At 39.6% G+C, this 25,418-nt stretch overlaps 1 protein-coding gene and 1 long non-coding RNA gene across 2 annotated transcripts in view; both read left to right on the forward strand.

Annotated features, from left to right (window-relative positions):
- Window positions 1–2: 2 nt before the first annotated feature.
- On the forward strand, window positions 3–8,436 carry LOC109282397 (uncharacterized). The gene is made up of 3 exons (XR_002089365.2): window positions 3–4,209; window positions 7,539–7,733; window positions 8,327–8,436. It is a non-coding gene; the product is annotated as an uncharacterized LOC109282397 (long non-coding RNA).
- A 1,420-nt stretch (window positions 8,437–9,856) lies between these two features.
- Window positions 9,857–25,418, forward strand: part of PTEN (phosphatase and tensin homolog) — a 64,128-nt gene continuing 48,566 nt past the window's right edge. Inside the window, exon 1 of the mRNA XM_014607819.3 lies at window positions 9,857–10,417. Coding sequence (XP_014463305.1) covers window positions 10,339–10,417 — 79 coding nt within the window. The 5' untranslated portion in view covers window positions 9,857–10,338. The remainder of the gene's footprint in view (window positions 10,418–25,418) is intronic.

Consider the following 25,418-nt stretch of genomic DNA (forward strand, 5'->3'; position numbering starts at 1 on the left):
TCCTGTCGGCCTCTTGCCTTTGAGCCCCCCCTTTCCTTATAGTATTTACTAGAGATAGATATTAAGTGTATGTGCGTCTGTTTGTCTGTTTGTCTGTTTATCTATCTATCTATCTATCTATCTATCTATCTATCTTTAGGGTGTGTGTGTATACACATGCGCACACACATATATTGGTATTAAGAATAATGTGGAGGTGATGATCCAGGAATTATGTGAGAGGAAAGGATGCCCAATAATGACTTTAAAAACTTGTCTCAACTTTATCCCAATTATATATATATATGTGTGTGTGTGTGTGTGTGTGTGTACACGTATATAGTATAATCAGTGATTTTCAACCAGATGCCATGGCACTGAAGATATACATGGTGTGTGTATGTGTGTGTGTGTGTATATATATATATATATATGTATGTGTATGTGTATATACATGTATAAAAGCAGCTGCATTGTTGGGATGGGCTTACACAAGCTTGTTTAATGCAAAATATTGTTTAAGCTAACCCTTGCCTTGCATAAGTCCTGGGTCATCACAGCTGCAACATCTTAAAACAAATACACACACACATTGGTGTTAAGAATAATGTGGAGGTGATGATCCAGGAATTATGTGAGAGGCATGGATTTGCCCAATGCCTTGCCTTTAAAAACTTGTCTTAACTTTATCCCAATTATATATATGTGCATGTGTGTTTGTGTTTGTGTATACTATACATATATAGTATAATTAATGATTTTCAACCAGATGCCATGACACCCTGGGGTGCCTTGAGATTCTTTCCAGGGTGTCATGGAGTGCCATGCCATGTTAGCACTGGTAAGTGTGCAAACATGATTCACAAGATAACCAGAGATTTCAAAGAAGAAATTCAGTGTTAAAAACTTTCTGACATGCTGTGGTCTTTCTGAGTTCTTTGCAACAGAAGACTTGCTCTGTTATTTTTCTGTAGTCCAAAAATGAGTGAAAGCTACAAGCCTGCATATTCTGAGGAGTACCTTGAATCTTAACAAATTGAAAGGTCACTGATAGATGTACACATACTGAGAGAGGGAAATAGATGTACATGTACTGAGAAAACTAGTGGCAAGCTCTCACTTATTCCTGGTGTAGCCTTATTTGGGGGTGGTAGAAAGTTTTGTTCCTCCAATGAGATGAGTTTTTTGGGTAAAAGTGTCATTGCTTGAGGTCTGATACAAATGTTAATTTGCATAGACTGGCATATCATGACTGCTACCAGTAGTTTTATGAACTGATATTATGAGCCTTGTTTGTGTGGTGTCTGTTTGTACCCCCAGGTATCTTGAATGGAAAAATAAACCTGTTAACTGTAGTAAGAGCTTGGGGGAAAACTGTATAAAGTATTAGGCAACTGGAATGCATATTGTCCAGAAAAAAATAATCTGTTTCACAGCTCTCTGCTGATGAGGACCAAATAAAAAATGGATTGCGAACTTTCCAGTATGGATGGGGAAGACTTCCATTTCCTTGTTCCGATACATATTTTACAGGACACATTCTCCATGTCAAAGTTTTCATGTGGTTTGAGGAGGAGCAGAAGTATAGCGGAGCTTTCCTGCCACTGGGTGAATTGGAAACGTAGAGGCAAAGAAAAAGTTTTCCTTCTGCATATGTGACATCCCCTTTCCCTATAAGGAAATGAGGGGCAGTACTAGACTCTCGATTATAGGACTCCCTTCACTTTGAATGACTTTACGTAGAGTTGCCAAGGGTATGAGTTGCAAGGGTGGAAAAGTAAACCAAGAGAGACATTTTTTAGATTTTGGAATCTTTTTTTTTCCTTGACCCCAAACTTTTCAGCAACCTGAAGGAATGTTCCAGGACAGATGAGGAAGCACAGATATACAGGACTCCCAGGAACCTTGATATCTAACTTGGTGAGGAAGGACTGAATTGTTTCCAGCTACAGATCTTTCAAGGCTCCATCAAAAAAAAAAGAAAACCTATGCAGCAGTTGTAGTAGTCAGGACTGGGCTTCTAGGTACGACCCCTTGCAGTGGAAGTACAGGCAACATGGACAAAAATATTCCAGTAGGGATTTTGCTTTTGAGTTCCTTCTGTTAAAATATTTAATATTCTCTCTCGTAGCATTGAAAGGTGTGATCCTGACAGGCTCTAAAAGATGTTATATCAACTTTTATTTTAACTATGAAGCAAGATTTTTTCTGAGAATAATTTGGAATTACAAAGGGCTTAGAGACTGGGGTAATATATGGGTGAATCAAGAAATAGAGGCTATTTCCTTATTTCAAACTTCTATTAAGCTTATGACTTTTTCTTCAATTAAAATATACGGTAAATTAATATTATGCTTATTTGTATTATACTAACATATTACAGCCTTCAGTTAAAGTTTGTAATATATTTAGGTTTTTAAATGCATATTTTAAAAACAACCTTGAACTTTTAAAATATAAATACTTAAATACAGCATCTCCTCAATATATTTTATTTAAGCTCTGAACGGCCTAGTGGCCAAGCTATGATTTGACAGAGCCTTTAGTTCTGGCTGTGGCCTGAGGAAATGCCTGTGCCATGAATCTCATGAGCTCAAGATTGGGGACGGCAGGGACTTCATACAATTCAAAATGTGTGGGGGAGAGGAAATTATTATGTTGATAGGCAATATCCAGCTAGAGGCATGATACAATAGGGGAAGATCCCAGTTCCCAGTTCATTCCCAATTGCATAAGAATTCTTCATCCTTCTCTAAGTCAGAAGATTCTCATCAGTCCTGGAAGGATTAATGAAGACCCTATTTTGAGTGGCAGGGCAAGGTTGGGACTGGAGGTGGTTTGGGCAAAATGAACCATAGGGAGTTAGGATTAGGACATGAGCATTAGTCATGTTGGACTGTCAGATCAGGAACAGAGGAAAACGAGAAGCAAAGAGAAAGATTGGGAAGGAACTTCTACAGGCACAACTAATAATGCAGGAATCTTTGGGTACTAGGGATGAACAGACATCTTTATCCTTAGCTTTAGGAAGATACTCTTTCAAAAGATTTTCAAGATGTAGGATTTAGCTTGAACAGGAATTGAAATAAAACTAAAAAGATATCACCAATGCAGATATAATACAACAGGATATGACCAGCATATGCATAATAGTACAATAGGGGTGTAATCAGCATATGCATTATACAATATGTGCATGACCAGAGTCAATATAAAAAGCAAATTAGTAATACATATTATTTGAAAAAAAAATTCTAAACCTTTAAATGGGACATCTGGTAACACACAAGACATATAAGAAACTTTAAATGGGCAAAACAACACTTTTCATGATCAGAAAACAAATACTATATAAGATGAAAAAAACTGCTTTACCTTGTGTATTTCTAACCCTTTTAATCAGTTTTCTCAAAATAGTCTAGAAAAAGTTCACTTTTATTTTGACATGAACTATTAGAAATGCCACAAAAAAACCAAGCAAACAAAATAAAAGACACACAAGGATATGAAAACAGAACCTTGCAATTGATTGTCTTTACTATGTTGACTAACTTTTATATATATTAATGCATTTTAATTGAACAAAGTTGAGAAGTATCCAAGATTCTTTAATATGACCTTCACAGATATCCATCCAGTTTGCTTTGGGGGAGAAGGAAGGTGAAATAATAACCTCAGATCTGGGATTCATCTGTCATGAAGTAAGGAAGTGTGGTTTGAAATGTTAATTCTCAATTCCCATACAAGCAGATTGATAGATGAGGCATAAAATGGTTCCAGATGCTGTGGTTTCCAAACTATTCAGCTGTGCTCACTTTTCCTATCTCTATAACCTGGAGCAATATTACTGTAAGTAGGCCACCTGTGTTCTGAGATTTACCTGAGTCTTAAAACATGTCCTTCATGTATGGGAAAACTGGGTTGAAGTTTAATTTATTTTCTAACAAATCAAGGTTTCTAGCTGATTAAAAAGCAAACAACCTGATTAGGGATAAACAAAAATATCTATGGAATATTTGTTTTGGAAGATACTTTGGTTTATAACTGAAAACAATTATAACAGGCTGAATAACCTCTACTCTTTCACCTCACAGATGCTGCCTGCAATCTTTTCAGTATACTTTAAATAAAGGAAAAGATTGCCCTCCAACGAAAACACAGCACAGTGAGCCAGGAGATATTGGCTGTTTTCCTGGTTCCGCTACTGGTTTCTGCTGCAATATTAGGCAGGTCAGTAAATATCTTTCAGCTTTAGTTTCCCCATCCATAGATGAGGGTTGATGGTACCTAGTTTACCATCTTAATGTCTTACCATATGGTGATGCTTAACTCATTAATGCTTGTAAAATACTTTGAGATTCCGAGTTGGAAAGTGCCAAATAATAACCATCAAGTATTCTAACTATGATGACAGATAGTTTGTCCTTTAGAAGTAACTGCTTTAAAAACAAGGAATTGTTTTAATAATCTGTTCTCTAGTATATTTGTGTCTCATAGAAACCTTTCTAAAATGTCCTTGCTTTTCATCTGCCCTTTTTATTTCAAAGCCTTATGTCATAAGCAGGGATCCTGGTTTTCTCTGTTTAAAAGTAAAAAATTCTCTGATAAAAATCCAAAATTCTCTCTCTCTCTCTCTTTCAGTACACACCCACCCACTTTTAACTGTCTCTTTCTAATGTTAATAAGCAGCTTCTTCCTGCAGCCTGCTCTTAACAAAATACCTTCATTTGAAGTGTGACTTGTCCAACATACCTTTAAGATGCACCTTAAGAACCACATCTCAGTTGCTTCAATTCTCTTTTCCATACTTGGCAAAACTGTCCAGCATTCTGATGCATACGTGAGGACTGGTATAACATAGCAACCCAAAACTCTAAATTTCGTCCTCATAGAAATTTTACTATTTATAAATAACTTTTTAATTTTCAGAAATGTGTCTTATGCCATCCCTGTTCTCCATTTTATTTCATGAGCACATATACCATCTGATGTTACCCAGCTTCCCAAGTAGTTTAATTTATTGACTGCCTTATCTGTTCCTTATCCACTTTGATGTTGCATACTGGAATGATCTTTGTAATTACCATGCATATTGTTTTGCTATAGTTAATACCTAGACCCTTCTTTTCGCTTTTGCTCACAATTTTATTTAACAATTTGAGATAAAATTGCTAGGTTCGATAAAATGTGTGTGTATAGGTATCTATTGAACACAATGTTTTATTGATATATTTACAGTTTAAAGCAATTTGGAAGCCTACCAGTGCCTCAGAAGTATAATAAAATAAATTCTAAATACCTATATATTTTGTCATTTGATTTGGGTTTTTTTATCATAGAATACCAGAGCTCCCCCCTACCCCCTTTGCTCACCAGGGCATGGGTCCAGCTGCACCTGCCCCCTCCCTCCCTGCTTCATGGTGCTGAGCAGCCCTGATATGTCCCTGCCAACGCTTTTGCCCCTCATTTCCAACCCACAGCCCTGCCACCTCAGCCCTGTTGGTGCCTCTCACTCCTAACCCACACTCCCCCATTTAGCAGCTTACCTGCTGTTGTCTGTAACTGTTATCTTCAACAGTTCTGTTGTTGCATGGGTTTTGTTTTATTTTATCAGTGTATTAAACTAGCCTCTCCAAGATAGAGCTGCATAACTCCACTTTGTCACTACCTGTATTTTCTCATACACTGGAAAGGGAGGGTTGTTCTAATGACTAAAACACCTGCTGACTTAGAATTGTATTTCATTAGGCTATGAAGAGACAGGTTGTATATAACAAAAATCATGCTTTTATTTTTTAACATTATTAAAAGCATCCCTTGTACATCTGAGAGACTGGACTGTCCTCCCATCCTCTTTACACTTAAGATGAGCCCATCTTAAGACATGCAGATACTCCTTTGGCTATTGGGTTACAAAGGGTTTTTGTACTGCTGCTCCATGATTCATAAGAGTGTCGTTCTCCCTACCTTCTCCAGTATGTCTGCCCTGCTTTAACCTTATTATTTAGCTCAAGAATTTGACACAGGATTTGTCTTGGAATTCATTCCACTGACCATAATAGGATTTGGATTTATTGATGTACATGAGCTACCCAGTTTAATAAATCAGATTAAGATGACTCACGGATTCTACCACCAAATCCATGCACTGAAATGTGTACAAGTTCTTAAAAAAAATGGGAGAACCAAAGTAGGTACTGGACCTTTCAGTTTAATTTGGTTGCATCTGCAAGGTGAATACTACCTACCTAAAAAAAACCCTGTAAATAGCTAGTTCAATATAGCTATAGTTCATTCAGAGCTATTACATTATCACTTCATATTTTCTGTACAATTTTTATATTTTTTTACAGAATAAAAATATATTTTACCAGAAATGTAATCTAAAATATGTATATTGATTTACATAAGGCTATTATTTGTTCACAGCTCCTTCAAACTTCAATGTTAAAAGAGCTATAGTCCTCTTAACCATATTTTTCCTATTCCTTTTTTAAAAAGCTCACACGCCATTCATTGTCTACACACATTTCAAAAAATTATCTGTAATACTGAGTGTTTCATTACTAGTTTATTCTTTCTTAAAAGAGTATTTGAATTAGCCATGTTTCAGGAAAATGTTTTTCCCTGGTCCTGTATTCCCTTCCACTGAACAAAATTAAGTGTTTTATGCGATTAAAAATAAAACACTAGGAAGCACACTTCAAAAATAATCAACATAATTATTTGACTACTTTGGCACCAACTTTAAAAAAAATCTGTAGATGAAAAATATTTCAGGGCAAATAAAGGGAAAGGTTAGTATTTTTCATAAGCCAATAGATGTCAGTTCCAAGCTAAGGATATTTCCATTTTATATCATGCAAAATAAAAAAAACTGGGTAATTTGTTGATTTTTATGCTATAAGCTAAAGACTAGCTTTTGTACAAATATATGTTAACAAAAAATATGGATCAGTGTCTAAAGTCAAATCTTCTGGTTACACTCCAGTATTGTAAACATGAATGTATGCAGTGTTGTTTCTCAAGAAGAGAAAGAAAGAAAGAAATCAAAGTTGTATCCTAAAGGATTAGGTTACCTATTTTTCATATGTGCTGATGCCCCAGACCTGGGTCTTCCTTTCCCATTGGTTTCATCCTTTCAGGAAGGTCTTCATCTGATTTTGTTTTTCAGGTTCAGTGGAGTCCTCATGGACTCTTTACTCTTTGTGTTTGTGTCATAGATTTGAGGAGATATTTGTTGGTTTGTTTGTTTTTTGGGGGGCTTTTTCAAGAGAGGGAGTATGTCCCCACTTTTATTTGAGGAATGTCTCAAGCTGATTGTTTTCCATGCATGAGAAACCTGTGAAATGACATATTTTAAGAAGTAATTACAATGTTTAAGGGGGTGCTGTTTTCAAGCATATCCATAGAATATCCTGAAAAACGTACTTTGTTTCAGAGTTAGGAAATTTTAACACAAGCTAATATTTCACTGCTATACTCAAAAAACAAAGAACACCTGATAACTGAAATCAGTGGGCTTTTCTACTCAAAAATCATGTCTTGATATTTGTAAGATGATGAGAGAATCTCTGCTTCACAACTCTTGAGCTTGGTGAATTGTATCTCCCCTTATGCTGGAAGCTTCAGAACAGAAGAAGAAATTTTGATACGGTATTTTTCAAGAAAAGCAGAGAGGCAATTTTCCAAAACAAGTGAAGAACATTTGGCTTCAGAGGGAAAGCAGAAGACAGAGACATTTATCAGGATAGGTAATTCCATCCTTCCTCCTTCCATGTTCAATATTGATGCATCTAGCAGAACTGAGAACTCAATGCATAACCTGTAAAGCAGGTTTCTTTTCAAAGGCTTCTTATTTAGGAGTGTGGTGGGAATGATACCAGAATGAGAGAAGTACAAGAAGTGTGTTGAGTAGGGAGTGGAGAGAGAGAAATAGGTAGCTGGGTAAATGGCAGTCACAAAAGTAGAACTGCATTGTGGGAGATACATATAGCTGTACTGTAGCTATGTTTATTTTAGGCTAGCAGTAAGACTTTAGTCCTACTTTCTGTTTTGCCTGTTGGGTTACAAAACTTTCTATGGTACTGCTCCATGATTCATTTGCTTTTATTTGTGGGGGACTCCCTTGGGACCACGCAGCAGGTGCTTAGTAGGGGGAGCAGGCTCTATCCACACAGTAGATGTGACTTCAGAAAATCCAGATTATTTTATTGGAATGACAATAGATACAAATATTGTCAAAACATTAAAGAAAAACAGACAATTCTCTCTCCATCAGGGCAGATAGATTATTCTGATGATGTAATCTCATGCTCACTTGCTACATTTGTTCATTTCTGTATAGTGTTCCCTTGTTACCATTCGATGACATCAGCAGACATTTATGACTGAGAAAATCTCTCATTGCCCCCACTAACCTGAAAGAGGAATAAAAACTCCATTTCAAATCTTTCACTGTCGTGTTGGCCACCTAATCCTTCCATTCAATTTGTATGCCTTCCCTCTTCTACTTAGGGATTATCATGCATTTGGGAAGTCACACTTCACTTCTGCATTTTACTGCATGGGGGGGGCACCCCCATCATGGTTATGCTGCTCTCCTGCTGATGGAGGCTTGCCCTTGTATTCTTCCCAGTGCTTGAAATAATCAGGCCCTTGGGCGTTGGGCTGGTGTTGTTAGCATTGGATGTAGGCCTTGTGTGACCAAAGGTACAGGAACAGAGTACGCTGGTAACCCTGAATTTTTTTTCAGTGACTGCAGCTACTCTCTGACCGAGGGGGTTTCTTGATCACAGGCAACAGGTGGCGCCACAACCCGCGTCGCAGGCGGCTCGCCCGCGGGAGGACAGTTCTCCCGCTTGGCAGCAGCTTTCAGAAATTTCATTCCACATTTTCACCGAGGTGCAGCGGGGCCCGGAGGCAGCCTGGCTCTTCGGCTCTGACCGGCGGGGAGGCAGGAGTTCACCTTCCTCCTGGCTGCAGATGAGGCAGGAGTGGGCCCTTGTTGTCCCACAGCCCAGCTGCCGCTTCTGCCACATCCAAGCCTCCTCCTGGAGCCCGAAAAGCCGCACCGAGGCGCGTAGGGCTGGGCAGAGGCACTTGTGTTTCGCTGGGGGAAGCCACGGGGAGCAATTCCGGGTGCTGCTGCCTGTGGCCACCGGCGCCCCCGCGCCGAAGAGCTTCCCCAAGAAGTTGCCCCAAGCGGCCTCCTCAGCCCCGGGACCAGCGGGCCGGCGGATCCCGCTGCCTCCCTCACAACTCCCCCTGCACGGGGCGCGCGCCACAACCCGCACCGCCCCGCGAGCCACCTCCTGCGGCCCCGGGCCAGGGCCGAGCTCCCCCCCAGTCGGGGGAGGGGGCCCGCAGCGGGCAGGGGGGACCACGTGACCCGAGAAAGTAGTTCCGAGTTGGCAGCGAGAGTATCCCTCCGCCGGCCTGCGGCCTGCTCCTGTGACCCCCAACACTCCCCTCAGGAGAACTCTCTATCCTTGCCCCGCAGCGCCCCAGCCCCACGGCGTAGGGGCCCGCAGCGAGCAGCGGGGCAGGGGGGGCGGCGCGTCGTGGGGGCGGGCGGCCGCGGAGCGATGATGTGGCGGGACTACTTTGCGGCGGAGGGGGCGGGGGCGGTGCCAGTGGAGCGAAGCTGTTCGGCGGCCGGTCCCTCCGCGGCGCAGCAGCCATGATGGAGGCTTGAGGCGCTCGGAGCTGCCGCGCGCGGGGAGGCCGCAACCATGAGACGGGCCCGGCTGGGGCCCCGCGCGCAGCCCAGGTCTTGAGCGCGCTGCTTTGCGTCTCCCACCGACCCCGCGCGGGGCTCGGTCGCCTGTCGCCCGCCCCCCGCCCGCCGGTGCGCGGCCCTGAGCGCGGGGCCGCCGCCGCCCCGGGCGGGAGCGGGGCCCGGCCGCTGTCACCATTTCTGGGGCGCGGAGCGCTGGAGGGCGCCTCTCCCCGCCTCCGCCTCACTCGCCTCAAAGACGGCGGCGGCGGCGGCGCAGCCCGGGACTCGGCCGCACGCTGAACCCCTCCGCGGCCGCCGCCGCCGCCCCGGGCCCGGCCCCCGCTCCCGCTCCGCCCGGGGCCGCGCGGGGAGGGGGCAGCAGCCGCCGCCGCCGGGAGCCGCAGCAGCAGCAGCAGGGGGAGGGGGGCCCGCCGCTGCCCCGGGGCCCGGCCGCCTGCGGGCCTCGGGCTGAGCCGCGCGGGCCGCCCCCCCGCTCCGCCGTCCAGAGCCCCGCGGCCGCCGCCGCCCCGAGGTTCGGGGGAGCCGCCTCGGCCCAGCCCCGAGCCCTGTGCGCCCTGCCGCCGCCGCCGCTGCCCTGCCTGCCCGCGCGGCTCCTCGGCGGCCCCCGGCTCCCAGACATGACCGCCATCATCAAAGAGATCGTCAGCAGGAACAAAAGGCGATACCAGGAGGATGGCTTCGACTTGGACCTGACCTGTATCCTGCAGCGGGCTCCTGCCCCCCGGCGCTGCCCGGGCCCGAGCGCGCTGGAGTGCCGACTCCGCGGCCCTTCCCGCCGGGGCCTCGCGCTGACACGGAGCCGGCCCGGCCAAGCCTGCCCCTCCTCGCCTGCCGGGGCCTCTGCGCCCGGGACCGCGCTTGGTCTTTGTGGTGGGGGTGCGGTGCGGTGTGGGGAGCACGGGCTCCTGTGGGACTGAGCAGGGGGGTCTGGGCCTGCCGCGCTGCTGGTCCCGTGCGGGAGAAAACGGGCTGAGAAGTCCTTTGATCCCTGACAGTCATGTCAGGCAGGTTAACGGGGCTTATGTGCAGTAATGGCGATTGCAAAAGATTAACATTAGCGCTCATTTGGAATTGGAGTCTTCTTGCCTGGCCTGCACTGGCACTTACCTTATTTTGGTGTCATGCCTCACTGACACTCCCAGATAATGACTTCGGTGCCCATGCTCAAAGTAATCTTCTGCCTCTCCTTAACTTGTTGGTTGGGTTTAGTTCAGATAGAAGGGGGTTGATTTTTTTTTTTTTAACTGAGCTGTGTACTGTCTTAATTTGGTATCTTAGCTTCTTGAATCAGAAATACCTTTAGCAGATGCATAGCCTTACTTAGTGTTAGTTTGTGTGTGTAAATGGATAGCAAATGGATCCCTTTGATCACATTTCTATTAGTTAAACCTGAGGTTTAACTAAAGATCATAGATGCTTGTGTCCAAATACAAGAAAATAAGCAAATACATTTATCCTTTTAATTTAAAAACAAACTTCAGTGAAAGCTAACATTCTGTAGCCATTGAACTTTACTTCATACTGATCGTTCCTGTAGGTATGAGGCCCCTGTCTTTTTTGCAAATGAGAATAATTAGGTTCTTGTTAACTGAAGCATTGTTTTGGATATATGAAACTGTGAAGAAGAGTTTTTTGCAATATTGGTATGCCATTGGGACTAACCAGTGAAACCATAAAGCGCTAGAACCATATAGTTCTTTTGGCCTGTTAAAGGGATGCATTATGAAAGCATCAGACAGATGTTAGGCTGCCAACATCGTGAAAGGATCTGTCATTTTTCCATCAGAAGTGGAGGTGGTTGCAGATGCTATAGGTTGAACCCACTTTTCACTTTTATCTGTTCTTTAAAATAAAACATCCTTAATGCAAGGATTAGAATTGTAAACATTGAAAATTAGGTTAAGGACCAGAAGTTTAGCTAGTAGTGCTGAATGAGAATATGTTCTGCCTCACAACAAGGACAAGCTGCTTACCGTTTTCTCGGAACATGAGAGAATTAAGTCACAGTTGCAACTACAAATGCGCTTGAGTTCTTGGATATACAGATAGCTAACTGAAAGATTGAATTTGTAATGTTACGTTGATTTAGGACTCAGTCTAAAATGTTGAATACTTAACAGATAAGTGTATTGGCATTGGCAGATGACCCTTAAGGATGTACCTTCCTGATTTTTATTTTATTCTATGAACATATTGACCAAATAATGCTTTATTGTCATTTTAGAGCTGTTTTAAATTCTTCAAAATCTATATTTTGATGACATAACTTGAATAGTAGTAGAAGACTGCATCATCATGCTATAGGTTAGTAGAACATCTGCAGTAATAATATCTGCTCAAACAATATAGCATAAACATCCATGTAATAATATGCCTTATAGCCTAATTCTGTAATTTTGAAAGTTAAGGGTGGGAAGAGAGTAGGGAGGAAAAAAAACTAGGAGCAAGAAAAGAAACCAAATTTTATGCATCTCACTTTTAAAATTTGTCCTTAAAAAGTCTTTTTCAAAGGTGTAATGAGAGTATCTGACAAAACAGAACTTGCATTTATTTATCTATGAATCTAGGTATACTTATTTTTTGTTTCTTGGCAAGGAAATTGTGGGCTATTAATGATTTTGCCTCTTACTTAGCTCAGCATTTGAATGGCATCTTCAGCATTGTTACAGAATTTGTGTGCTCACCCAGAAAAAACCATAAATCTGTTTTTGGGGTTTAAATTGTAAAATGATTTCAATTAAACTTTATTTAGTTACTGTACTTGTAATGAATTAAGTACAGTAGACTTGTACTTTTTAAAAACTACTTTGCAAAGTATTTTTAAAAATGCTTTGCTGAGGAGTTGGTTTTCAATATTAAACGTCATTTTCCTTGTATGTATGTTATTGCAGATTCTGAGCAGTTACTTTATGAAGGAAGAATGCTGTATGTGCCAAATAGCAAAATGTAATTGGATGTACTAGAAAATTAAACCAAGAAAATTGAGGGGTTTTTCTTTATTCTGTAAAACCTAAAGAAGGAAGCCCTTTACAGTTTTTAATGGGATAACTACTCATTATCTAACATCTGGAAGGTATTAAATTGTGCTCTTTTTAGGTAGCTTAACCACTCTTTTCGTGTGTTACTTGTGCACTAAATTCTAAATTAAGTTCCCTGTCATTCCCATCCTCCCCCATCTTATGTGGGGAAGAAAATTTAGAACTTAATTATGGGGTAAGGTGTGCAACTGCATGACCTAAGGACCAAGGCCCTTATCCTCTGCCTATCTTCCAGACTACCATTTAGATACTTTTGATGATCTCAGAATCAACTCAGCTAAGGTGGTGTCTATGTTGTTTTTTGGGGGTTTTTTTATTAGTGAATACATGCAAAATCCCCAAGGGGTGATATTTCGCTACAGCCGGAGCCCTAGCTCAAACTGAGGCCCCCAAATGAGACTAAAAATAGGGGTTTCCTTGGTTGTCTTTGCAGGTGGTCCCTGATTAATTTAAAGTAAGTGTATGAAGCTTTTGCCTAGAATGCATCATTTGTTGTTTGCAATTACACCATAGAAACCATATTTAGTACTATTCAATTTTATGATTTAGTGATGTCAGTCACCTACTGAACATTGTTCTGCATCTCCAGGGGGAGCGCCTTAATTATCAGGGTACTGATTATTTTGGCATGGTGTTATTGCTCAGTCTCTCAAAGAGAAGCTATCCCAGTGAATACATAATACCTTAGGGTGGGAGGTATGGGATCAAGCCTGGCTCTATAGTGGACAGTGTATGGATTTGAACTCGGGGGCCTTCCCCACTAAGTGTTTTAACAGCTGAATTATTCAACATTTTGAGCTGATTTATTTGGTCTTTTTTTTGCAGAAAGGGTTTAGGCATTTGCTTTCAGGAGAAGGTTCATGGCTTGGAAATGTAGGGAGGAACCCTCCTAGATAATCAGCCTCTGCATTGCTCCTGGCTAACTCTCCATATGTGTTTTATATAGATACCCTTGCTCCCTTGATCAAGGCTGATGATTTTACTAGATGGCATGATGCCTGGAAGTTGGCTCCAGCAGACTCTCACAAGACACTGAAACATCCATCAGCTTTTTGTATTTTGATTTTGCTAGTTGGTTGCTGCCTAAAACTTAAAAAAAGTAACATAGACTTACAAAGGTTATGTATTTCTAAAGAGGAAGACTTAGGGTAGGTTATATTTAAGTAAGAGGTGTTTTTGAGGAGATTTGGAATTGTGTGTGGTTGTAGTCACTTTTCAAAACTAGCATCTCTAGCACTTGTATATTTAACATTGATCAAACAAAAAGCTCTTAGCAAGCATTAAAATAGTTTGTCCTGTATTTAATTTATTTCATTACAGTACATAAGTTGAAGTGAAATTCCATGTGCATTAGCTACAGGTATTGTTTTTCTGCATCTTTGAAAGTAGAAGCAGAAATGGATTTCAAGTTGAAGACATAGTTTTGTTAAAGGATTTAAATCATTTAAAAGTATTATGCTTGTCCTTGAGTTGGTTTTTGTGATGTTAATTATTCTTTACTTGGTATTCTGTCATCCAGACCCTGTCCCCACACCTCATTTATAAAAAAAAAAAAAAAAAAATAATAATAACCTCCCCCCCCCAAAAAAAAAATCTTCCTAGCAATCTGATCTCTCTCTACATGTTTTAATTAGTTTTGAGGAATTTCATGATTTCTGATTGTCTTATATTTCTGAAATTATGCACTTGATTGATTTTTAGTACATTTTTTGTTGTAGATGGAAATGGTAAGTGCTGGCAACTTTTTGTAATTTTCATGAAACTTGTATTGAGTAGGAATGTATCTCTTACTACGGACAATTACTTACATCTCTTGTGAAGCTTTCAGGCATGGAAGTAGAAAAATGAAATTGCAGGTCGTGCTCACTAATCTTAGACCGGATATAGTTTTGGTTGGGTAAACTTGTGATAGTTGGATTATGAATAGTGGTTCATAGCAGAATTCCATTTTTCATTAGAGGTTAGACAAGTGCTCATCTTGAAGTAGAGTTAGATCTCCAGTTTTACAGAGAGACTTGTAACCACGTTGACAGTACTGTGTGTGTGTGTGTGTATGTGTGTATATATATATATATATATAAAAAGTATATAAATATATAAAGTGTATATATATAAAAAAAAAAAAAGTGGTTTGCCACTATTAAATTGCAAAATCTTGCAGTAACTGGCCTTTTGGTTTGTTAGGAAAGGTATTTTAAGTCAAATTAAGGACTGGAAGTTTCACAGCTTTAATAAAACCACTTTTCAATTTGCATTTCAAAAAGCTTTGCTTTTTTAAAAACAATGTCATAAGACATTTTAGTGTTAGCAAAATGAATTTGAAAATAAAGCTATGATGTAATCATGGAATTTAAACATTTCATTTAAAATAGAATTAAAGTTGGAAGTTTTATTCATTGAGACTCAGTCTTTCTAACTGGTAAAAATCTACCAGTGCTTATTAGATATTTTGTAATAGAAGCTTTGTGGTTCAAGAAGAGTATTAACATTCTGTTAATGTCCTTGGGACTTTAATTAGTAAAACATTATGTTCACTAAATGTGAGAGAGTTTTAAGATTTCACAAGTAGGAAAATATTCCTGATTAGTAATATTAGGTTCCTGACAGGTTGCATGTGGTTTTGAATCATTTTAAGTGGTTGGTTTTTGATCAGTATTACCTTGAGTTAATCATCTATGTATGCAATGGGATTTTAATTTATACATTTCTATTAGAACAGTAGTTAAGGGGTTAACCTGGAATATTGGAGATATGAGTTTAATTCTTTGCTTCACCATATATACTTTATGTGACCATGGGCATGTCACTTAATCTTTCTGAACCTTTTTCTGTTTGTAAAATCAGTTTGTAGTACTTTTGTAGTTGACAAGCATGTTGAGAATAAAATTTTGACACATCCAGAAATCACAAGAAATGGTGGCTATGGTGCTGTTAAATAGGGCTGTGTGGAATTTGGGCAGCTGTTTAGTTTCCGAGGTGTTTTGGCATCCAAAACTAAACAGAAGGCTCCAAAACAAAACCATCCAGAATGTTTCGGAGCCTGTCCCCGTCCCGTCCCCCCCCGGAAGAGTCCTGCAGCCCTCTTTTTAAGGTGCTATGGGGCTGGATGGGGCCAGGCTGGGCAGCCATGGGGGCTTCTCCCAGGCAATGTGTGGTGCCCTGCCTAGTTGTGCTGCAACCGCATGATGCGACAGCTGCTGTTGTGCTGGTGCCAAGCGGGGGTGGGATCTGCACTGCACTCGGGACTCTGCCACAAGCCCTCAGAGGCCCCAATAGCCACTGCTGCAGCTGGTGAGTGCAGGGCTTTTTTTTTAAAGTGCTGAGAGGGTGAGTCTGGGCAGGCGATGGGGCTGGTCAGGACAGCTATGGGAGCCTCTCCCGCTGCTCTCCCCAGCCAATCCAAATCTCCGAAGCAGCGTCAAACTCCAAAACATAAACAGATTCAGCCGAATCAAAGCAGAACAGTGATCCGAAACACAGAAACGAATCACTGCCCTCCGAAACGGCTGAATCTAAAACTGAAACGGAACATAGCCGTTTCGCACAGCCCTAGTGTTAAACCCATGCTGCTTTAATGTGAAACCTCACTGATTGTGTGGGTCCTTACCTTTTGGATAAAGGAAAATCGACATAGAAGCAGTACATTACATGCATGGCCATGGCATCTATTACATAAAAAGACACGTAAAGTACATATTTGTAAATAGCACTATTTTAGTAACTAAAAGCCCATACTGATTTTGTATTTAAGCAATTGTTCACTTATACAAAAAATCAGCTCTGATTTTATGCTATAGCTGTCAGAAAAAAGACCTTGCTTTATTTGACTCAAATCATACTTGGTTCTTAGCACTGATTTAAATAACTTGTAACAGCATCGACTTCATGAGGAACTACTTGATCTTGGCTTGGCATCTTTTGAAAATTTTAGAATGTGCAGCTTTGAAGAGACTGTTTGCACAAACTAACCGTGAAGTTAAAAATTAACAAATGCTTGTGCACACTTTTAAATCAACAGAAACTGTAATCCTGCTCTCTTTATGTTCACTTATAGGTACTATTGGGGTGCCTACAAGTATTTGGGGTGATAGCTAGACTTTCTGTTCTTCAATTCTTTCAGTAGAAGACAGATGAGTACTCAGAATGATAAGTATCCATCTTAAAAAAATTAAATTGTAACTTCTGAAAAGAGGGTAGTGGTTCAAATTAGTTTTCCTTATTAAAATTGAATACTCTAACAGTTTAAATAGAAGGCTTAGTTGGATATGTAGTTCTTGGAATATATTTGTCTAATCACTTATTAAAATGGATAGTACTTCATACTATACAAAATACGTAAGGTTTAATAGAGCAAATATTGTTTTAAGTAGACTGTCTCAGTTTTAATATAAAGTAAGGAACTCTTAGAGTTAGGAATGCAACTACATTTTATCACACTAACTCTATTAGAACTTTGTACAAAGCTGCATTTCAGGGATCTCCCATGGGTATGTAATTTATCCATGTAGTTATACTGTTACTTTTGTTGCTGAAGAGTGAGACCTTGAGCCTTTTTTAAGGAGGTATATGGGCTCTGCTTAGTGTCATGTCTTAATAGAAGCAGGCAGGTCAGTACTGAGCACTTATGAAAAGTGAATCTTTCTAGGAATTTGTGCTCCTCATTTGTGTTAAGTCATTAAGGCTTTAGTTCTGCCCTTACATCATCATATGCTGCTCTTGTTAACTTCTGTATGAATTTGAGGGAAGACTATAACCTAGAATGTGAAACTTATAAAATGCTTGTAATGATTAGTATTGCTGCAGTGTAGCAGATGTTGAAAGATTAGTTAGGTCTGCTGATAATTTGCTTAACGTCTCCCTTAGACAAACAAGTGTTTTGTTAAATAGTTGGTTAGTTTTAATGTGCTTCATAGTTGTATAATAGCTTTTTCATAAACATTTTTAAATGTAGTCATGCAGGTTGAAGTTTTTAGAAATAAAGTAACTTGGTGGTTTTAATGTGTGTGTTACTAAACCACCTTCATGTGCATTTTTGTCTTTAATTTTTGCCAAAAGAAAGTGTAAGAACACTTTATGCTTGAACTTTTTTTTTTTTTGATTTGTTGTGTTTTGAACACCAGAAATTCACATTGGCTGGATGGGACTATGTTTCAAAAATGGAGAAATCTATAAAATATTAATATTGCAGGGGAAAAAAAGAACTTTGTCATAATTTGGAATCCCAAGCCATATAGAAGCATTAATACTCTTCAAAACATGATTAAAGTCAGTGTATGAAGCTTTTGCTTAGAATGCATCATTTGTTGGTTGAATAGTACTAAATATGGTTTCTATGATGGAATTGCAATTTTATGATTTAGTGATGTCAGTCATCTACTGAAACAAAAATTGGCATGCTGTTCCTCTGGCAGGCTAGTCTAAGATTTGGTTATTTCTAGATTGCACCACTCTACTATGATATTGCGCAAAGGTTTCTTGTGTTTCTTCATCTTCAGATCTAAAGTGTCAAAACAAGGGAATGAGTAAAAAGTTATTAAATATCTTAAATTTGAATCCAGTGAAAGTTAGTTTCCTTCTCCATCGTATAAACTATTACGTGCTCCACTTTTCTACCTGCATGCTCAGGAACCAAAAAGATGTTCTTGGACTTGACTGTTTTGGGACATAATTTGTGTGCATGGATTGATAGAGGATTGGTGTCTTCAGTTGTTGCACTGTATGTAATTCTGTAGATGGTTTGTCAGGGGTGTCAAACATCCAACCCATGGGGCTCTTGGACAGGTGGGGAATTGCCACCAATGTTAACCCTTGTGCCTTCTTGAACCCCACTTGTGCTGCTGAATTCCCATTGAGGATTTATTTTGGCACTGGTAGGGTGAGAAATGGTAGTGTTGATACCCCTGGTTTATGTAAATGAAACAGTGTTGGATTGAGAATTGTGACTGTAAGTTATATTTCTGTAATGTTTTAGAATTTGTGTGGAGGTGTGATCAGTTTATTTGGTACAGGCATGCAGAAATTTCAGTATTTCATATTTGTATAAAAATGCAAACTGGTGTTTAAAGTTACGTTTTCTTGTATAGGTTTAGAAGGAGGGTGGAGACATTGCACATTTAAACGTGATAGTTGAACTTAAGTAGAGTGTAGTGGGGATGCTTAATGGTTTAAATATTTCCCTTTTCATGATATACATTGGTAGGCTATGCAACCTAGACAATGTATTTAATTGTACGAGGAATTTTCCAGTTTTTAACCTATGTATATCGGTATTGATAATTGTGTATGTAGGACAATACATATGGTATTAAATACATTCTCAAATAGAAAGTTAAAGCACTTGCACATTAAGAAATTCCAGGTTTAAGATCAACTTTGCCTGTGCATTCTTAATTATTTCCTCATGTTATGTATTCTTTATAATAATCTTGTTCTACATAACATAAAAGCTTTGACAAAACCAGGATTAGCTCCTACTTCTCTTGTAGTTTAGGGCTTACCTATATTTGGTATTATTCTTATTGCTGTTCCTGAATCTAATTTAAATGTAAATTAACTTAATATCAAAAAAGTTCTTTTATTTTATATTACAAATGGCCAGATACAAAATTATTCTGGAGTAAGAGAGTGTCCCGTAATCAGAGTGCCTCTTCCACATGTGTTAGGTTGATGATGTAGCTGTGATGGTCCAGGAAATACAGGAAGCAAGGATTCTGTGGATGGTACCCTTTTATTGGCTTAACTTTTTTCTAGTACAGTGTAATGAATTTTGAAAGCATACTTTTGGTCTATACCCCCTCTTTAATGTAATGGCTTTTCAAGTGTGGGTAAATCCTTAGTCTGCTTTCTAATGCATGTGACAGCATTTCTGTCCTTGGAGCCATTTGCATCCCCTCTGTTCATACTGTGAAGTCAGTAAAGAACAAAAGTACCTAATCATGTAATTAAACAGTGCATCAGGTGCATGCATAAATGTCTAAATAAAGTTTGTAGAGGCACTAGCTAATGTAGGTTCAAGGGTTGAAGTTTGCTGAACTGTTAAAGGAATTCAGCAGTGCTTAAATGCAATTGGTATAAGAGGGACATTCATTGCAAGGTGTTTTTCCTTTTATTAAAAAAAAAAGTAATTGCTCTAAACCTATTAATGTCACTTAGATTTCATAAATATTTGAAAGGTAGGGGTTGCCAGATTTGTCTGTCTTCATAAATTTCATTCTGTATAGTAATCTCAAATTATCAGAAAAAAGTGTGGAATGAAATAAGCTGCTTGTCTTGTAAGATGACTGTACAGAGGGATAGAAGTTGCAGGAACAATTGTGATTGTTTGTTTGTTTCTTTTTTCACTGCTTGACTGAAATGACTAAGTATTAGTTAGGTTTTTATTTTATGTTGTATATCTTCAAATGAAAAAAGAGCTGGACTTTTTTAGAATGAAAACGCATAATCCACCTCAGTTCTGCCATGGAAGACTATTTCATGTTTTGCATTCTTCCTTTTGTCTGTCTTGGTTTCTGGGAGGAAGCTATGTTGTTGCTAATGGTAGAAAAATGTATGAACACCAATTTTACGAATTGAAAATTCCTAAAAACTCTTCATTACAAAATATTTGCCATCCAGTCTGGTAAATTATTTTAATTTTATTTAATGAAAGGTTTTGATGTCCCTTGGAACAGCTATAAAATTAAGGTTTGCCTATATTCAGATCCCTGCTGGGAGCAAAAATGCAAAAGTTATAGATATGTCATCTTGAAAAGAGCAAAAATATAACTTTCTATCCTATCTTTTCCCTAAGATAAACTATTAGCTTAATGTCCACCATGTATGCATAAATTCAAGTTCTGCTATGATGGTAGGTGTGACTCAGTAGATAAGAGCACTGCTGAGAAACTGAATTTCTTGAAGTGGCTCCTTGTCTGATAATGTACTCTCTACAGGTTCTAGATTGCTGCTTCTGAATTCAGGTCAGTTTTCAAATTGCCAGGCCTGTGAAATCACCCTGAGATCTGAGGGCCAAACTCCTTTAACATGTGTTACCAACTGCCATGTTTAGCTGTGTTGGTTACACCTGTTTAACTTAGTGTCCTCAAATAATCCTTTGTGAAAATTACTTATTGTAGTGGCCTTACTGTGTTACAGCTAGCTGAAATCCAATGTACAATCTGATATGTTATAAGGAATAGAACACAGCTTTCTTACTCGAGCTGTTTCTGGCTTGCAGGGCTAGTAGGAATAAAAAGTAATGTGACCTGAAAGGTTCACATCTTCAACTGTATTTAGATGCTCCATCGGTGCCAGAAATCTCTACAGAGACTTGGTTGTTGTGGTCCCATTCATACTTCCTTGTAGTACTGGAAACTTGGACCTGAAGTTATATAAAAAATCAAGGCCCTGTCCCTCATTCCCTTCCAGGTGCCTTTTAATTGCTCTTAATTTGAATTTCTTTCTTAAGCATTAATTATTTGAACACTACAGTTGTATTATTGCATGGTTTGTTACAGAGTTTTCATTTTTATTGTTTATTTCTCTTGGTGTTGAAGGCAACTACTTCATGATCTTAACATCAGCAGCCACTGTTTAGGGGATTTGGCAGCCAACCAGAACAGCTCATGTGCCATCATGCATTATGTCCTTTTTTTGTCCTTTACTCTCTGAAGTAGATTGCAGTTAGAAATTCTGCACACCCTGTCCTCAGACTTTAACATGTAATTGAGTGGAGTAAATCCAACTGCCCTTACGTAATGCTTAAAGCAAGAAAATTGCTATTGACAGTTTGTTCTATGTTGATCCAAAATTAAAAGTTAATACGTAGTTTTATTTCAGGAAGATTTCTTTATAGTTTATAACAAGTTTTGTAAACTAATTAGGGTATGTCCTGCTTAGAATGTAAGTATAGTGGTGTTAATTATGCTTAAATTATAAGATGAAAGTTTCAGTTAAATGGCAAAGTATTTTAACTGAAGAAAAGAGGCACTAAAGGGTTAAAGATGTGTTGCTAATAAATCAGAAAATTGTTCCCTTAGAAAGCCACATTAGAGGCTTTCTCTTCTTGTCCTTTAAGGCACAGATGGTAGAGCTGGCAAAGTGCAGCTGGCTGGTTACAAGGAATCCTCCTTTGCTTTCTGTAAAACTTTCTTCCTGTTCATTTCCTTTCTACTTCCTGATCATCCAGAGTTAGAGAAAAATAGCATGCTGGTTTTGTGTACCAAACCAAGGAAGAGGAATGCAGTCTCTAAATAAGGGAGTGTGTGTACTGGGTACACTGCCATGTGCGCCAAAAGGCTTCTGTGGATGCTTGCCCAGTGAAACTCAATGTATTTTTGTAGGGGTGTTGCCAAGAAAACTGTACAGAAATTGGGTGGGACCTTTGAGATATGGCCAAACTGCTTTTAAAATCTGTTTTAGCAAATTACTTGTTTTCTTCCAGTACCATTATTTCTCTCTAAACTCTGTCAAACTGTCTAGTAAGTCACTTTCCAGAAGAACTATTCCATTCCTCGAGGCAAGAATTTTTTGTGGTATCTTTTATTTGACCAGCTGCATAATTGAGAGAGCCACTGGACAAGCTTTCTGGCATCAAGTGCCCTTCCTCAAAAAACTTCTGACTCATGTATACTGCCTTGGACCATCATGCTAGAACAACACTGTATTCCTACTATTCCATTTCTTGCCATTTTAAAGGTTTGTATAGAATAGAATTAAGAAGTGTGATGTTAGTATATGTAATATACTTTAAAGGTTCATTATAGTTTTAAGTGCATGGATGGATACATGCAAAGCTAATCTAAATCCAGTCCTGAAATCGGGTCTAACAGGCCCTGAAAGTTACAGGCAGGTTTTGAAAAGTAAAATTAGATATGACTATAGAGAAGCCTTGAAAACCAATACTATGGTTAGTGAACATGATTGACTTCTGGCAGTGAATTCTGCATGGCATTCATTGCTGCTATTTTATTGGTGGGTTTTAGCTGTACAGGGGTACGGCAAAATTTGAGTACTTTATATAGAGGATTTGCATACTTTGTACTGTGCCCCTTCACAGATAAGATTATTAGTCATCAGAAAATCAAGGGGCTCTTTTGCACTGTGAAGCAAAAATGATAGTTTCAGGAAATGAGGATTTGGCTACCATGCAGTACTGGCTAATGCCATTTGTTTGGGACCCTTCCACTGTAACTAAGATCTGAGTCTGTGGTAGGTATTATTTCCTTTTTTTTAGATTAGATTGTCTAAAGACCAGCAAGAGCAACACAACGTTGCTTAGGGCATGCTTTTATTTGGAATGTTACAAGCCATGTTGTTATTTTAGAGTACATGTTTGAAGTTCTAGACTAGCCAGTAGATGACTACAGTTGTTAACTCAAAAGGTAGCATACAACTTTTCAATAGCATTTGTCAAGAATTGGAGCAGTCTTTGTAGGTTCTAATGATCTTGTTGCTTTCACTTTTAGACTAAACAAAATTATGACCAGATATAACCTTAGAAAGAATGGGTACCTATATATGAATGTAAAGACTGCTCCAATGTTCTGGAATTCTAATGCATTGGTACAGGTTCGATCTGGAGCCTGACAGTTGCTGTGTTCCAGCAGCCTCCCGAGTCCCATGCATTAGCATCCCCATGCTTAAAAATGGTAGTGGGGGTGCTTGAGCTAAAACTCATCGAACAAGCATCAGTTCAGGTGCCCCTGCCACTTTTTTTTTAAGCATGGGGGTGCTGGTACAGCAGACATGGCTATGATTTAATTAAAGCAGCTCTTGGAGCTGGGCCACTACATACTGCATGCACCATATGGGGTCAGTCCAGGGTACACGCGGCAGGCAGTGACCGTGCCAGTACTGGCCCTGGCATGCAGAGCTGGTCTGTGGGCCTAATCCATTCTCTGGACCAGCCACATGCCCCTTATCCAGTAGTAGCACAGATGAGTTTGATACCCCTGGTTTAGATTATGTTCATTTTAATACATTTTCATAAGTCATAATACTCAATGCCAATGAATTAGGAAAAAGGATAAAGTTAGTCAACATTTAATTAAAGTAAGCCAAAAAGGTCACACTGAAGTATTTCCTAATTATTAAGTTGTCTCAAACCTACTCCAAAAGAACAGCAAACATACAAAACGACAGCCTTACTTGTAAATAGAGAAAGTTCCTATTTAATTTTTCTTAAAAGAGATGTAATTCATTAGGTTTCCTGAGGAATTGATTTTCATACACAAAAAATACACTATTCAAACCTCCCCCCCCCCCAACAGGTTAGAGCTGAATACTACCTAGAAATGGCAAATAAATAAATTTTACATATTAAAAAAAACATCCAGCCACAGCTGTACCTTTACTTCTTGAACAAATGTTTAAAGAATTGCTGTTAATTTAACAAAACCAAATAAAGAAAACTTTGGATACAATTATAAACATATATTGTGCATCTGCAACTATTTTGGATAGTGAAGAAACCTGCCATAGTTGGAGATGGCAGTCTGTAGGTTCCCATATAGGCTGTGGACAAACGTACCTGCTCTCAAACTTTCATCTGCTGTTATATTTAAGTATGTTCCTGTAGCCGTACAAATTTGTTGTACTGTTTGTTATAACTTTGGCCCTGAATGAAATGCATGCCTACAGAAGTAGGCAGATGTAATTCTAACCTCTCTTCATACCCATAGATAGAAGTTTGTTTTATAAAATTAATGGTGTAGAGCAGCAAGAACAGTTTTACAAGTAGGACGCTTACAAATGCTCTAGTCCAGAGATGTCAAACATATGATCTGTGGACTCGATCCAGTCCACAGACTTGTTCCGTGTGGCATACTGGGCTACCTGTAGGCATGGGTGGATCTAAGATTTTGAAAAGGGAGGTGTAGATAGTGTGGTATATGCAACTATTTTTCTCCAGTTCTAGAGAAACTAGACACATCAATAATAGGCTGAGGTGCTAGCTCTATATTCAGTTTCAGATCAAAGCAAAAACAAATACAACTATCACAGTGTGTACTAATTTGCTAGATTAACATGCTACAAACTAGGCAAAAATAGTCTAAATAGTCAAAAGATATTGTGTGATTAGTGATGTGATCATCATAGGTAAATGTATGCCTCATTCAGGTTTATAGAACAAAAGCTAGCCTTGAGAGCCTTGACAGTGCCTTTAGTGCTTAACTGCCAATCATTCCGACATCTGAGTTAATATTACTACACCTGAGTTAAGGTTTTTTGCTAGAGCTAAAACCAGTCTTCAGGGCTGTGGAATAGTAACAGCCTGGAATGGCTAACAGGCAGCACAACTGCAGAAGGAAGGATATTATTTTCATAGTGCAACATCAAGATCATTCAAAAGGGTAGAGGGTTGTTAACACCCATGAAGTGGGGACAGATCAGCAGGAATCAGGGAGCTGATAGTAAGCCATAAAGTCAGGTGTCTCTCTCAACTGCTTGAATAGAAATGCCTCTGCCCCACCCCCCCAGTCACCACTGTATTTTCTCCCCCACTTTCTCCTGATCTGCTACTGCAAGTTGGGGGGCATGGCTAGGGGGAGTGGCCTGCTGCAGAATTTGGGGCCCTTAAGCCCCCATGTACATGGCTGTCAACAGAAGGAGGGCAAGCAATGTTAAAGTTGCAAACACAACACTGTGCTGATAACAGCCCCAATTGCCCTGTGATAATT

Source organism: Alligator mississippiensis, chromosome 6 (genome assembly GCF_030867095.1).
Source record: "Alligator mississippiensis isolate rAllMis1 chromosome 6, rAllMis1, whole genome shotgun sequence".
Lineage (NCBI taxonomy): Eukaryota > Metazoa > Chordata > Crocodylia > Alligatoridae > Alligator > Alligator mississippiensis.